The sequence below is a fragment of the Ambystoma mexicanum genome, chromosome 4q (assembly GCF_040938575.1).
Source record: "Ambystoma mexicanum isolate Mex_15411 chromosome 4q, UKY_AmexF1_1, whole genome shotgun sequence".
NCBI lineage: Eukaryota > Metazoa > Chordata > Amphibia > Caudata > Ambystomatidae > Ambystoma > Ambystoma mexicanum.
This window is the reverse complement of record NC_090928.1, coordinates 302,708,852-302,722,275: the sequence shown is the minus strand read 5'-3', so window position 1 is coordinate 302,722,275 and position 13,424 is coordinate 302,708,852. Positions and strand designations below refer to the sequence as shown.

The window sequence follows — 13,424 nt, the reverse complement described above, 5'->3', positions numbered from 1 at the left end:
CCCAGTAAATGTATATACTCAAACACAACTACAACTAAGCGGTTCCATGTGTTAATATCCCCGCAAAAATATCGGCATACAAATATATTGCCATATTTATGCGGTGATATTAAGCAATGGAACCTTCGGGGGACACCCCCGCATCCCCTACAATTTTTTTTAATGGACCGGGGTACACCCCAGCAACCCCCGGTCCGAATAACCCCATAAATTATCCCCACTAATAATATCGCCTATGGCCTTACCCCACGACCATATATATGGTGATATTATTGGTGTGGATAATATTACCTTATACCCACTAGGCTAAACCAGAAAAAACGAAACAAACTGGGTGTGGGCGGTTGGTGACGTAGGGGTGAAGGGGGAGACTGGCACACAGAGGAACGCACACATGCAACATAGTCCCATCGTGTTAAAGTTTTTATAAGGGCAGTTATCTTTTTGGGACAGCTTTTTCCGACTTGCGATTGCAGGCGTTCCCAATCAGTTCCCAATCAGTTGTGAAGGAGGGAGAGCAAGGACTAAGAGAACCTGCATCACCATGAATGTACTTTTTTCATAAACTGCATATTTGATAACGTCTCTGTGTTTGTTATAGGAATATTCTACAGAAGATGAACTCCATCATTTGTTGTCATCATTGCCACAGACTGAGCTGGACAAATGTGTTCAGTATTTTACATCCTTGGCTTTGAGAGAGAGCAGCCAGTCCCTAGCAGCACAAAGGGTAAGTAGGTTTTCTGAAAGCATTCCAGGTGGAGTCATGTACAGAGAAACATTATATTGGTAGCAATATGGCATTTATGAAACACCCTGCTGTGTGAGTAGGCCATAGTATGCAATAACCTCCTGTATTTTGGTTTGGTTTTTGGCACGTTGGAATATTGATATGTATGTGTGAAAATAAATAGACAATCATCAGTGCCTACGTCTTCTCTTTCTAAAGAATTCATACAGCAAGTAACAATTAGTTGTATTACTTTTAAAAGTTGTTTGTCTGTACAATTCTTTGAATTATTTGAGTTTGTTTATGGTCGAAAAATGTGAGCAAATTATTGCCTGGACAACTTGTACTCCTAACTACACAACATGTAATCCATATGGAAAGTTTAGAGGGAAAAAGCATTCTCGATCTCTAAGGAATGTTACTGTATGCATGCAACAGCAATCAAGTATGATGCATACGTGATGCATGCACCAGCTCCTGCTTTCCCATTGTTTTTTTATATCTGACAACAACAGTATGACATATTGTGAAGTGGGAGCATTAAAGACATTAGACATGGCAAGTATGTTAAGGAATGTACACTTTTGGGGGGTCTATAGAAGCTGTCCTCAAGTTCTTGGGGTGGACAAAAGATATACAAGAGGTCAGAAGTCTTTACATGTGAGCTTATCCCCAAATCACATAGATTTTTTAAATTATTATAGGTGTGAACATAGTCTGGCAGGTGGAAATTAATTACAGCTTGGAGATGTTTAACATCTAGATAAATGGAAGATGTTGTAGACTGATAGTTATAGACCGAACATGAAAGGCCTTATGGACTAAGCAAAGAGTCTTATAGTTTCAACATTCTTTAGCTCGGTGTCAGTATAGGAACTTTGTGACTGCTGATGGGATGAATATGGTGTAAACTAAGCTAAAAGAATGAGATAGGTGATTTGTCTACTGGCACAAGGATATGAATGTTGGTTTTCTGCCCATGATAAGAGAAGCAGCTAATTTTCATCAATTTTGTGACTGGTTTTTCTAGATGATTGGCACTTGGTGATGATCCCCAGATCCCACACTCAGTTTGAGATTGTTCTGGGTATCATCAGAGTACATATGGTAGTCAGTGGTGTGGGTGCTTTGAGGATGTGAGCTAGGTGGACATATAAATATCAGATAAAGAGATGTTTCATGCGGTACTCACCAGGAGATGCAAGCCATTCTGGGGTGATGATTCCAGCTTAATTTCATAGGTGCATTTGTGTAGAACAGATGTATAAAAGTTTGGGACCAGTACCTGACAGCTGACGATGTTGAAAGATGATTTTGCAGGGTTCTAAAATGTTAAAGAGAATTAGCATGGACCATTTTGCCTTGGTTCTGGGCATTAAGTAGCTTTTCTCTTGTGTTCAATAGTATGTTAATCTTGTCCAGACGTCACTTCACAGTTCATTAGACAGAAGTTGAGAAGGCATTTGGAGACCAACAGCTTTTATACAGTGCTGGACATGTGTCAGATACCTGGTATGGCCTTGTGATGTCGACGAGAGATCTTACCCCCGTAGTGTAGGCGAAGAAGTCTCCCCACCAATGTAAATCTCTGAATGAAAACACACGATCTGAATGAAAGCAGAGAGATCTATTAGTTGAGAGAGATGGACACCAGCTGGACCCAGGAAACGTCGGTTGAGAGATGAGGACACCAGCCACACCGGGAGACAGTAATGAAGACAAAGGTAATCAATAATGAATACAGGGAAAGTGTCTTGCGTATACCAGGGCTGTAGAAGATTAGCTAACCTGTATAAGCATGACAAGGACCCCCAGTGGAGTAGCAGCAGGATACCCCCTCTAATTGTAAGTCGGTTGTCTCTGAATGGGCAGGAGGAATTCCTAAGGAATAACAAGAAACTATGAAACAACCACCCAGGGGTAACAAGCTATTATAGACAAAGACAGAGAGACACTTACCACCTGTGAACGTTTGGAGGATCTGTCCAGATACAGCACCCAGTGTGTATTGCCCCAAGTAATCCTGCCCGACGACACGAGGACGCCTAATACGGCAGTGGTCAATAGTCTCTAGACCCAAGGGACCACCTGTCATGACGGAACAAGGATGCCTAACGTCAATCCAGTGCGAGGGTGGAAGTCTTTGAGTTCCTGCGCTGAAATTATGGCAACACACAGGGGGTACGTATCTGGTTCGGTTAGAGGTAAGGCTTCAGGTGCTTGAGAGGAACGGCCAATGTCACTGGTAAGCTGGTAGATCTTGTGGTCCAAGTCTGCTTGTAGAACGAGGCGTGATGATAACAAAGTCAGCAAGAAGTAGCAGGTCGTAGTAGCAGTCTGGGTCTGTTTAGCATGCGAGGCTGAGCAAAGACAAATTTAGCACGAAGTAGCTGGTCGTAATAGCAGTACGGGTCTGTTTACCATGCGAGGCTGAGCAAAGACAAATTCGGCACGAAATAACTGGTCGTAGTAGCAGTCTGGGACTGTTTACCATGCAAGGCTGAACAAGGACAAATGTGGCACAAAGCAGCTGGTCGTAATAGCAGTCCGGGTCTGTTTACCATGCGAGGCTGAACAAGGACAAATAACTGTAGGATATCACAGGACGTTATTGGTTCCGAGTTGAGGGCAAGAAGACAGTTCAAATGGCACAAGGACGAGGGAAATCAGGAAGCAAGATGGGGCAGAGGGGCAAAACGGGAGCAAGGAAAAGGCAAGAACAGAGACTTTGCAGGGTCTTGAAAATTTCAAAATCAGAAGCGGCGTTCCCTGGGACACGGAAGCTTAAGTACCTGTTCCGTGGGAAACAGTGAACCCGCCTTCAAAGCATTGTACGTTACAGAGCGACCGCAACGGATGCCACAGTCACCATGGTAACCTCCAGGCTGCTCGCTCACGGAATCGGGAGAGTAAGAAAGCGATAGTCTTTGCTTTCCTTCGTTGATGTGGGAAAACTACATCTGCAGTATTGTGCCTGGGTCGAGAACAGGAGTATCCACGCACAGCGGCTGCTCTTGCCGCCTGGGTGTGTTGCAGCCTCTGATCCGTTTTATATTGATCAGACTCCTGAATGTTCTCTTGATTGCAGGAATCCTGACAATGTGGTTATATTCCTCTTAGCTCAACCAAAGTCAAGAGAGCTGTCTACTGCTCTGCCAACAGGTCCTGCACAGTAGCAAAGACTGAGGGTGTGCTGTGCAGTGCATACAAACAAGCACACAAGAGCAGCTCGCAGATGGGCCTTTTCTGCGCTCCTGAATATAGAAAAGCTTTGCAGTCTCCAGATGGATTTCCATACTGAAACCATCAACCACATACATTTCACACTCTTCTTTGTATATACCTTTTGAGTTACTATTCTGTGCTTCTAAATCTCCAACTTTCTATAAATGTCTCAATTACTAATACTTGTGTGAAATTCACCTTTTAAATGTATCAAGAGATTGCACACCAGCCCTTCGTTTATTTGATCCACAAAGAACATACTTATTTTTTCCAACTAGACCAAGTCAGTATTTTGACATTTACTTCCCCATTTAATGTTACAGCAAAATTCATGCAGACGTGTCTTCTCATTCTAAGACAACAATGATAATAATAATAGTTTTGATGTTTCTGTGTGTAATTGTAACAACAAAAAAAACAGCTATGGGATTGGTTTTTCTTCCAAGCATCAGTATATGTTAGAGAAGTCTATTGGCAAGGATAGATTGTTTTTCAACATCATATCATTTAGGTATACACTCTTTTTGACACTGTTACACGGTTGATGGCAGGCAATGGAATGAAGGTTTCATGATATTTATTAAAATTGGGTAAGTTGGGTAAGTTGAGACTCTTCCCTAATCTTTGGTGCTTGCAAACAAGACTATGAAACTATCACCTTCTTGCCAGCCCACAAGTATTTATATTGCATGCATACATTTCAGATGAGAACAGTGTTAATGGATAGAGCACATTGGTGGTAAACATAATTTTAAAGAGCTGTAATCGACCCCACAAGCTTATCCTTCAAGAAAACCGCCTCTTAATAGGTTTGCTGAACTTCTTTTTGAACCTTTACGTTGCCAACTCACCATCTAGAAAGTTACAAGTGTAAGTAAAGTCAATTTCACTTTACTGCTCTTGGAAACAGTAGTTATCCAAGAGTAAGGTATTTAAACCTTGGGAAATCTGAAAGACTTCTCCAGCATGGGGTCTGGCATGGATTCACATGCTCATGAATATTCCCCGTCGTCAGGCTGGGAATCCTCGGTAAAGAAAAAAACAGTATCAGTTTCGTTTCTGCTCTGTCTTTCGTAGTAATAACCAATCACTGGTCTCTGCGTCATACTGACCACAGCCAATGACTGCCCTCTACCTAAGCACCGCCTCTGGCAGCCATCTTCAGATTTTTACCGCACGTTTATGTGTTGGGATCCTCGTGCTATTGCTCTCGAGCGTTAGTGCTATTTTTTTCACGTTTTTTCTCAAAAACTTTGTTTTTTCGGTCAAAAGAGCCTCAATCTCCACCAACTCTCCATCCGATCAACGGGGACCCGTGTCGGATTCGTCTGCGCCCCTCAAGGGTGAAGATTTCGTCGAGCTACGCTTTTGGAGGACTCCAGAAGTTTCTCAGGCCCGGTCATGGCCCAGGAGAAGGGAAGCTCGACGCCCGGAAAGCTGTTCAGGGTCTGCCCTGGATGCCAGCTGCAGAACGTCTTCAAGGAGGAGGAACACTCTTTTTGTCTTTACTGCCTACATGAGGACAAGACGCACATGGAGAAGGACTGTGCGTTTTGCGGCAACATGTCGGAGCGGACCATGAAGGACCGCCATCAACGTCTCGCCAACTGGCTGGAAGGGAAGAGCCCGTCCGGCGAGAAGAAGAGGAAGAAATCCGAGCGGTCTTCTAAGACCTTTGAGGACGCCCCGGCGACGGGGGTCCAACATAAGGCCAAACACCGCGAGTCCGCTGGCACCGGGAGCGCCGAACGGTCGGGCTCTACGGGCGCCAGGCTGGGCGCACCCTGCCCGGCACCATCAACCACGAGCCAACGCTCTGGGTCGGGTAAGAGGAAGGCCGAGCACCCAGCGAGGCTCCTGGAGAGGCCCCGGTCGAGCTCGAAGGCGGAGGGGGAGCGAGGCAGTGTCCCCCCCCTCAAGGATAAGGCGGCGAGCGCACCTAAGGTGGTGAAGGCCTTAATCCATCCGGCCAAGCCCTCTATCGAAACTGTCGCGGCGGCCCTGGCTCAGCCTGTGGAGGCTACACCAGTGGTGGCGACCTCGGGGCTCAGAGTCTCCCTGCCACCTCGGAGGGAGTCCTCTTTTGTGCCCATCGATAGGACCCCCGTGAAATCCCCCGTGGGGAAGAAAAAGGGGGGGCAGGGCGTCGTCGTAGATTTGGCCTCAACCTCGGAGGAGGAGCTGGTCGAGGTCTTAAGCCACGGCCTCGGCGTGGAAGAAGACCGGCCCGTCGGGATGGATCCCGACGCAGGTGACAACGACATCGTCGAGGGTACCGACGGGGCCCCTGATCGCCTGTCGGATTCCCCTCTGCCAGCGCCGCGAGACAACTCGGCGGCCATTTTGTTGGCTATACAGTCCTTATGCTCAGAGATAAGGACGAGACTACCGTTGCCGACGGAACCTCTCCCGTCGGGGGACCCAGAACCGGGACCTTCTGGGGTTCCCCCTACCAAGAAAAGAAGGATCCACCCTCTGCCTCCTTTTCAGCCGTCGCGCCCCTTCCAGCCCTCCTCCCCGTCCACCCGAGGGGATGATACGGGGACTGACACGGCAGCGACGGGTACGGACAACGAGGTATATGACGAGGATGTACCGTCGTCGCCTCCCACCAGGGCTTCTCCGCCCGACGAGATTGGATCGTTCCACTCCATGATCACCAGGGCATCCGAGCTTTTCCAACTCTGCCCTGAGGAGAAGAAGAAGGAAGGTTTCCTTTATCAGCGGCGCGAGGCCAAGAGGAAGACGGTCCTCGCAGTGCCTCTATTGGATGACATTTGGGATGAGGGCCTCACCCTCCTCAAGAACCCTTCCACGACGCCAGCTAGAAGAGACCGGTACGAGAAAAAGTACCGGGTCCCGGACACGGCCCCCCTGTGCCTCCGGGCGCAGCCTACCCCGGACTCCGTCGTCTCCGCGGCGGCCAGGAAAAAAGCGGGGGGGGGTGCGGCCTCCACATCGACTTCCCCACCGGACGACGAGGGAAAGAAATTGGACGCTATGGGACGCAGAGTCATCTCGTCTGCAGCGACGACGATTAAAGCGGCCAACGCCTTGGCTATCGTGGCCCGCTACGACAGGGAGCTCTGGTACAAACTGGCTCCCCTGCTGGACTTCTTGCCGGACGACAAGAGGGCAGAGGCCCTGGAGATCCTGCAGGAAGGTGAGGTGGCTTCGGACCACGCTATTACCGTTGCGACGGACATCGCCGACACTGGGTTCCGCCAGTTGGGCAACGGCGTTTGCCTTAGGCGGCGTGGATGGCTCAAGGCTACGGACTTCCGTCAAGACGTTCAGACCAGAGTCCTGGACATGCCCTTCGATGGGAACAACCCGTTTGGGAAAACAGTGGACGATTCCCTTCAGGCCATTAAAGCGGACACCGAGACGGCCCGGGCCCTTGGAGTTCTGCAACAACGACGGATGCCCTTTCGGAGCAGCGGAGGCAAGGGCGCCTCCAAAGGTTCCGGCGGCGGTTTCTCCACCTACCGTCAAGCGGCCCGCTCGTCGTCTCAGGAGGCCTACAGAGGACGAGGCAAGTCTGGCGGACCCCGCCGTCGTCGCCAAGGAGGTCAAGGCGGCAAAGCCTCGTCGAAGCAGGATTGAACCGGCCGTGGGGTCGGGCCCCCACCGAAGCACCCCAGTGGGAGGCTGGCTGGCGAGCTTCGTCAGCGTGTGGGAGTCCATCTCCACCGACCGTTGGGTGCTGGACGCCTTGGCCCGGGGCCACGCGCTCGAGTTTCAAAGAAGGTGTCCGCGCGTCCCCCCCGTGGCCAGGAAAGAACTTCACGTCCCTCAACTTCTCCTGGAGGTAAAGGCGATGCTCAGGAAGGGCGCCATCGAACTCGTCCCAAAGAGGCTTCGGGGCTCCGGAGTTTACTCGAGATACTTCCTCGTGAAGAAGAAGACGGGGGGATGGCGCCCCATCCTGGACCTGCGACGTCTGAACAAGTTCATCAAGGCGCAAAAGTTCCGGATGGTCACCCTCCAGCACGTCCTGGGTCAGCTGGAGGAAGGAGACTTCCTGTCGTCGTTGGATTTGGAGGATGCCTACTTCCATATTCCCATCCTAAAGGGGCACCGAAAATTCCTCAGGTTTGTGGTCCAAGGGCGTCATTACCAGTTCAAAGCCCTCCCCTTCGGACTACGGTCGGCACCCAGGGTGTTCACCAAGTGCCTCGCACCGGTGGCGGCGCAGCTGCGCCGCGAAGGGATCCACGTCTACCCCTACCTGGACGACTGGCTCATCCGAGCCAAGACGAGGGAGCTCGCCGTGGTTCACACGGCAAGGACCGTCCAACTTCTCACGGACTTGGGATTCTCCGTGAACTACGCCAAATCCCACCTGGTACCCGCGCAAGACGCTCTGTTTCTGGGAGCGAGGCTCAACACAGTGTCCCTTCTGGCCTCCCCGTCGGAGGAGAGGACCAGGACCATCCTGGGCAAGGTGCAGCGGATGTTGGTGGCCGACGCGGCCAAAGTGAGGTCCATCAAGTCCCTCCTTGGAATGATGTCTTCCTGCATCTACCTCATTCCCATGTGCAGGCTCCGGATGCGCCCGTTGCAGGAGTTCCTGGACGTGCGCTGGATCCAAACGACGGGCAGCTTCGAGGAAAGGATCACACTCGACGAGAGTTTCCGACGAGCGATCCGGTGGTGGGGCACCCGCGCGCATCTGACGGCGGGCATGGACTTCCAGACCCCAGCCCACCAGGAGACAGTGACCACGGATGCCTCCCTGGAAGGGTGGGGAGCGCACACCGAAAATCTGCACGCAAGAGGCCTTTGGCTCCCGACGGAGAAATCCCTACATATCAACGTCCTGGAGCTCCGTGCAGTGTTTTGGGCCCTCAGGTCCTTCCTTCAGTCCCTCAAGGGCAAGGTGGTGAGGATCTTCACCGACAACACCACCACCATGTTTTACATCAGGAAACAGGGCGGAACCAGGTCCCCAGCACTGTCCAAGGAGGCGCAGGACCTGTGGCATTGGGCAGTCGCCCAAAGGATGTTTCTGGTGCCGTTTCATCTGGCAGGGATAAAAAACACCATCGCCGACTCACTCAGCAGGGAGCTGCGCTCGTGCCACGAGTGGGAACTACGGCAGGATCTAGTGGATCGCCTCTTCCGACGGTGGGGCACACCCCAGATCGACCTGTTCGCGACGGGGACGAACTCCAAGTGCCGGAGGTTCGCCAGCAGGTTTCCCCAGGCGAGGAGCATGGGCGATGCTTTCTCGTTCCCCTGGGAGGGCCTGTTCCTCTACGCGTTCCCTCCTTTGCCACTGCTAATCCGGCTCGTCAACCAGCTCAAGAGGTCATGGTGCAGGATGATCCTCGTTGCACCTGCGTGGCCGAGGCAGATATGGTTCCCGGACCTTCTGGACTTGTCAGCGTCCCCGCCAATCAAGCTGCCGGTGGACGCGGATCTGCTCTCCAGGGAAGGAGGCGCCATCCTCCACCATGACCCGAAATCGCTGAACTTGCAGGCCTGGCTCCTGCAGCGCTAGAGTTTGGAGGATACGACATACCGGCCGACTGCAGAGAGGTTCTTGCAAACGCCGAGGGGTCCTCGACTCTTAAATGCTACGGACACAAGTGGAAGAGGTTTTCTGTCTGGTGCCACGCACAGACAATTAACCCTCTACGGATTACGGCTCCCCAGGTACTGCCGTACCTGCTGACGCTGGCCAAAGCTGGACTGGCACACGCGTCCATCAAGATTCATCTTGCTGCGATCTCCCGATACACCAGAACCACGGGCCGGTCGTCCCTGTGGTCTCATCGTCTGGTGAAAGAGTTCATGAAGGGACTGTTCAGATCGTTCCCGCCGGTGAAGGCGCCGGCCCCGGCGTGGGAGCTCAACGTGGTGCTGACCAAGCTCATGGGACCTCCGTTCGAGCCTCTGCACTCGGCCCCGTTGAAGTTTCTGTCATGGAAAACGGCGTTTCTTGTGGCCATCGCCTCCGCACGACGGGTGGGAGAGATCCAGGCCCTTTCCTGCAAGGCCCCGTACCTGACTTTTCACGACACGAGGGTAGTGCTCAGGACGCACCCCTCCTTCATGCCCAAGGTACCGTCGGACTTCCATCTCAACGAACCCTTGGTGTTGCCTGTGTTCTTCCCGTCGCCTTCGTCGCCGGCTGAGAGGACTTTGCACTCGCTGGATGTGGCTAGAGCGCTGAAGTTCTACGTGGACCGCACAAAGTGTTTTCGGAAGACGTCACAACTCTTTGTGAACTTTGGACCTGTCAATCAGGGGAAGGCTCTCTCGAAGGCTTCCATTTCCAGATGGCTCTCCGGCTGTATCATGTACTGTCATCGGTTGGCAAACCGACCGCTGCCTGGCCGTCCGAGAGCCCATTCCACCAGAGCGATCGCAGCTACCACGGCGTTCCTTTCTGGTGTGCCCCTGCTGGACATATGCAGGGCTGCTACGTGGAGGTCGACGCACACCTTCACGAAATTCTACTGCGTCGATCGGGATTCCAGGGAGGAGTCCAGGGTCGGCCAAGCAGTGCTGCGCAACCTGTTCGCCTGAGGTGAGCCTGGTGAGGAGGTAAGATGCTTAATGTTGAGTTTGATGTAATGCTTAATGTTGAGCCTTTGCCACCTCCCGTGGTTGTGCATGTGTGTACTGCTATGTATTCTTTATTCATGAGCATGTGAATCCATGCCAGACCCCATGCTGGAGAAGGAACAAGTTACTTACCTGTAACTGTTGTTCTCCAGCATGGGTCTGGCATGGATTCACATGCGAACCCTCCCGCCTACCCCTCTGCGGCTCTTCACTTGGTCATACTGCCACTTCACGTGCTTCCAAATCTGAAGATGGCTGCCAGAGGCGGTGCTTAGGTAGAGGGCAGTCATTGGCTGTGGTCAGTATGACGCAGAGACCAGTGATTGGTTATTACTACGAAAGACAGATCAGAAACGAAACTGATGCTGGTTTTTTCTTTACCGAGGATTCCCAGCCTGACGACGGGGAATATTCATGAGCATGTGAATCCATGCCAGACCCATGCTGGAGAACAACAGTTACAGGTAAGTAACTTGTTCCTTCCCTGTGTCACTGCACTGAAGGTGCTGTGTGACACAATGCAAAAAGGTGCCTTTGGAGTTTGTCAGACTCCAAAAACTAAAAGAAACACAGAGTTTAAATCACAGAAAAATATATGACAGTGGGAAAAAAGGTCTCACTCTCTCCAAGTTTAAAATTAAAAAGTCCTAGAGTCCAGCATAAGTGCTGGGGTTCTCGAAGGTAGAGAGGAATTGGCACATTTCTGAGAATTCTCCCTACAAGGGGTAAGTGCAGACATTAAGTGTCAAGTGCTGAGGTGCTGGGGGGACTGTAGGGATACAGAAACAGCCCCCAATTGCAGGGGTTGCCCGAGGGGCACTGCAGGTGTGCAGCTGATGAGGGAGGGGACCTGGGCCCAAGATCAGAGGGTGGCCAAGTGACGAGTGCAGTATCAGCCAGGAGTTCAGGGGGGAAGAGGAGGAGAGAAAGCAGAAGCAAAGAGGAAGGTCTTGAGGTGCTTCCAGAACCGGAGATAGTTCTCCTCAAGTTTCAGGGAGGCCGGGAGGGTGTTCCAGAGGGAGGCCCCAGCCGAAGAAAGAGATCTACCGCTAACTTGTTGCTTGGAGAAGCAACTGACCCTGAGGGAGTTGGAGGTGGATGAGCGAAGAGCACGAGAAGGAAGATATTTAGGAAGAGAGGGTTGGAGGTATTGAGGCCCCAGGCCCCAGAAGGCCTTGTGGACAATGCAGAGGGTGTTGAACTTACTCCTTGCAGCCACTGGGAGCCAGTGCAGAGATTTCAGTCCTGGAGAGATACGATCCCTGGGCTTGAGGCCATGGACAAGTCTTTCAGTCCTGTTCTGGATGAGTTGCAGAAGGTGGAAAATAGAAGCAGGCACATTTAGAAAGAGGCTCTAGCAGTAGTCCAGCTTAGAGAAAACCAGAGCTCTGGAGACAGCTTCTGAAGAAGGAGAACAAAGGAAGAATACCTCTGAAGAGGTGCAGCTGGTAGTGTGACTTCTTAGAGATGTCAAAGATGTGAGGAGAGAAGGACAGAGTGGAGTCGAAGATGAACCCCAGGTTTTTGTCCTCACTGGTGGGAGAAGGAAGAGGGCCAAGCGAGGCCAGCCAGAGAGTGAAAGATAAGGAGGGAGCAGGTGTGCCGATGAGGAGAATCTCAGTCTTACTGGCATTAAGGATTGTTGGCGGCACACCATTTCTAGATAGCGCACAAACAGTTAGAGATGAGAGAAGTTCGTAGTAAGTGCACCGGCTGTTTGGCTGCAGCTCCTGTTTCTTGCCGACTCGCTGTTTGCCTCCCTGCCTTCTCCATATGGGTGTCGTATGCGCAAGAGGAAGCCCTGCTTAGCTCCGCGCGGCGAAATGTTGGACCACTATTACCGGAGTACTTGTCATTGTGGACTTTGTGTGGACACTTCGTATCTTGGATTCACACATGCTGAACAACTGAAGTCCCTTTTCCATAACTAGGATTCCTTGTGGCTGACAACCTCTGGCTCCGCCCACTCTCACCCAGAAGCCTCTGCATTAGTTGGGTGCACACGCACTTGGGCGCGCACACGTGAAGTGTGTAGTAAGTGCACCAGCTGTTTGGCTGTTCGGGTGCGAGCGGGCGGGGTAAGTTGGTGTCTGTAAATGGACACAAACCTCTTTTAGCTTCTAATTCTAGTCATTTATATATGAATGATATTGCTTGGCCCAACCACGGTTTAGGTGTATTTTGTATTTGAAAATGGCTGCATCCCACCTTCTTATTCTATGGGCTAATTCCAGACAACGACGTGTATTGACAGTGAGCTTTCTTGGTGGGGTTCTTGGGTGAAGTAATTGATTGGTCATTTTTTGAGGTTTATTCTAGATTCGTCAGATCCACCCTTATTACTAGCATTTGGTCTTGGATATTATAAGTAGGTGGCTTTGAATGGCAAATATATTGTAAACTGAAATTGAGATAGCACGTTGTTTTTTGCACTTCGAGTGAAACTTCATCAAATTGTGATGCCTTCTAAGTTGAGAAGTGGTTGAGTAGTTAAAATGACAGCATGCAAACAACCTGAATCAGTGAGTACTAATGTGATCACTAAATATGGATCAAATCAAGTGAAAAAGACTGTAGGTAAATTGAGGATAGGCCGTCCCTCAAAATAGTGGCGAATAATCAGGTGGATCAAATAATCTCTAGTAAACAAAGGGAATTTACTTCTAGTTTGACACTTCCTCAACAAACGCAGCTATCAATGTTTTACAAACCGATTGCAAATAAAAAAAGTAATACAGGAGTTCAGATATTAGAAGCTAAAGGGAACACATCAATGAATGCTCCTTGCGTACCTAAAGGGTCTCCTAAAACGGAGGGTACGGGTCAAATAGTTGGGAAACCTCTGAAGGCATTAACAAGTAATCTCATGCCTAATAAGATACTGGGATATGAA

The 13,424-nt window shown here is 50.6% G+C and overlaps 1 protein-coding gene across 3 annotated transcripts in view; it reads left to right on the top strand.

Annotated features, from left to right (window-relative positions):
- SERAC1 (serine active site containing 1) overlaps positions 1 to 13,424 on the top strand; it is an 898,347-nt gene that overhangs the window by 360,078 nt on the left and 524,845 nt on the right. For 2 of the 3 annotated variants that reach the window (XM_069607873.1, XM_069607874.1), the window contains exon 8: positions 602 to 730. The exons of the other annotated variant lie outside the window; for it this stretch is intronic. In XM_069607873.1, coding sequence (XP_069463974.1) covers positions 602 to 730 — 129 coding nt within the window. The remainder of the gene's footprint in view (positions 1 to 601; positions 731 to 13,424) is intronic. 3 annotated transcript variants of the gene reach the window in all.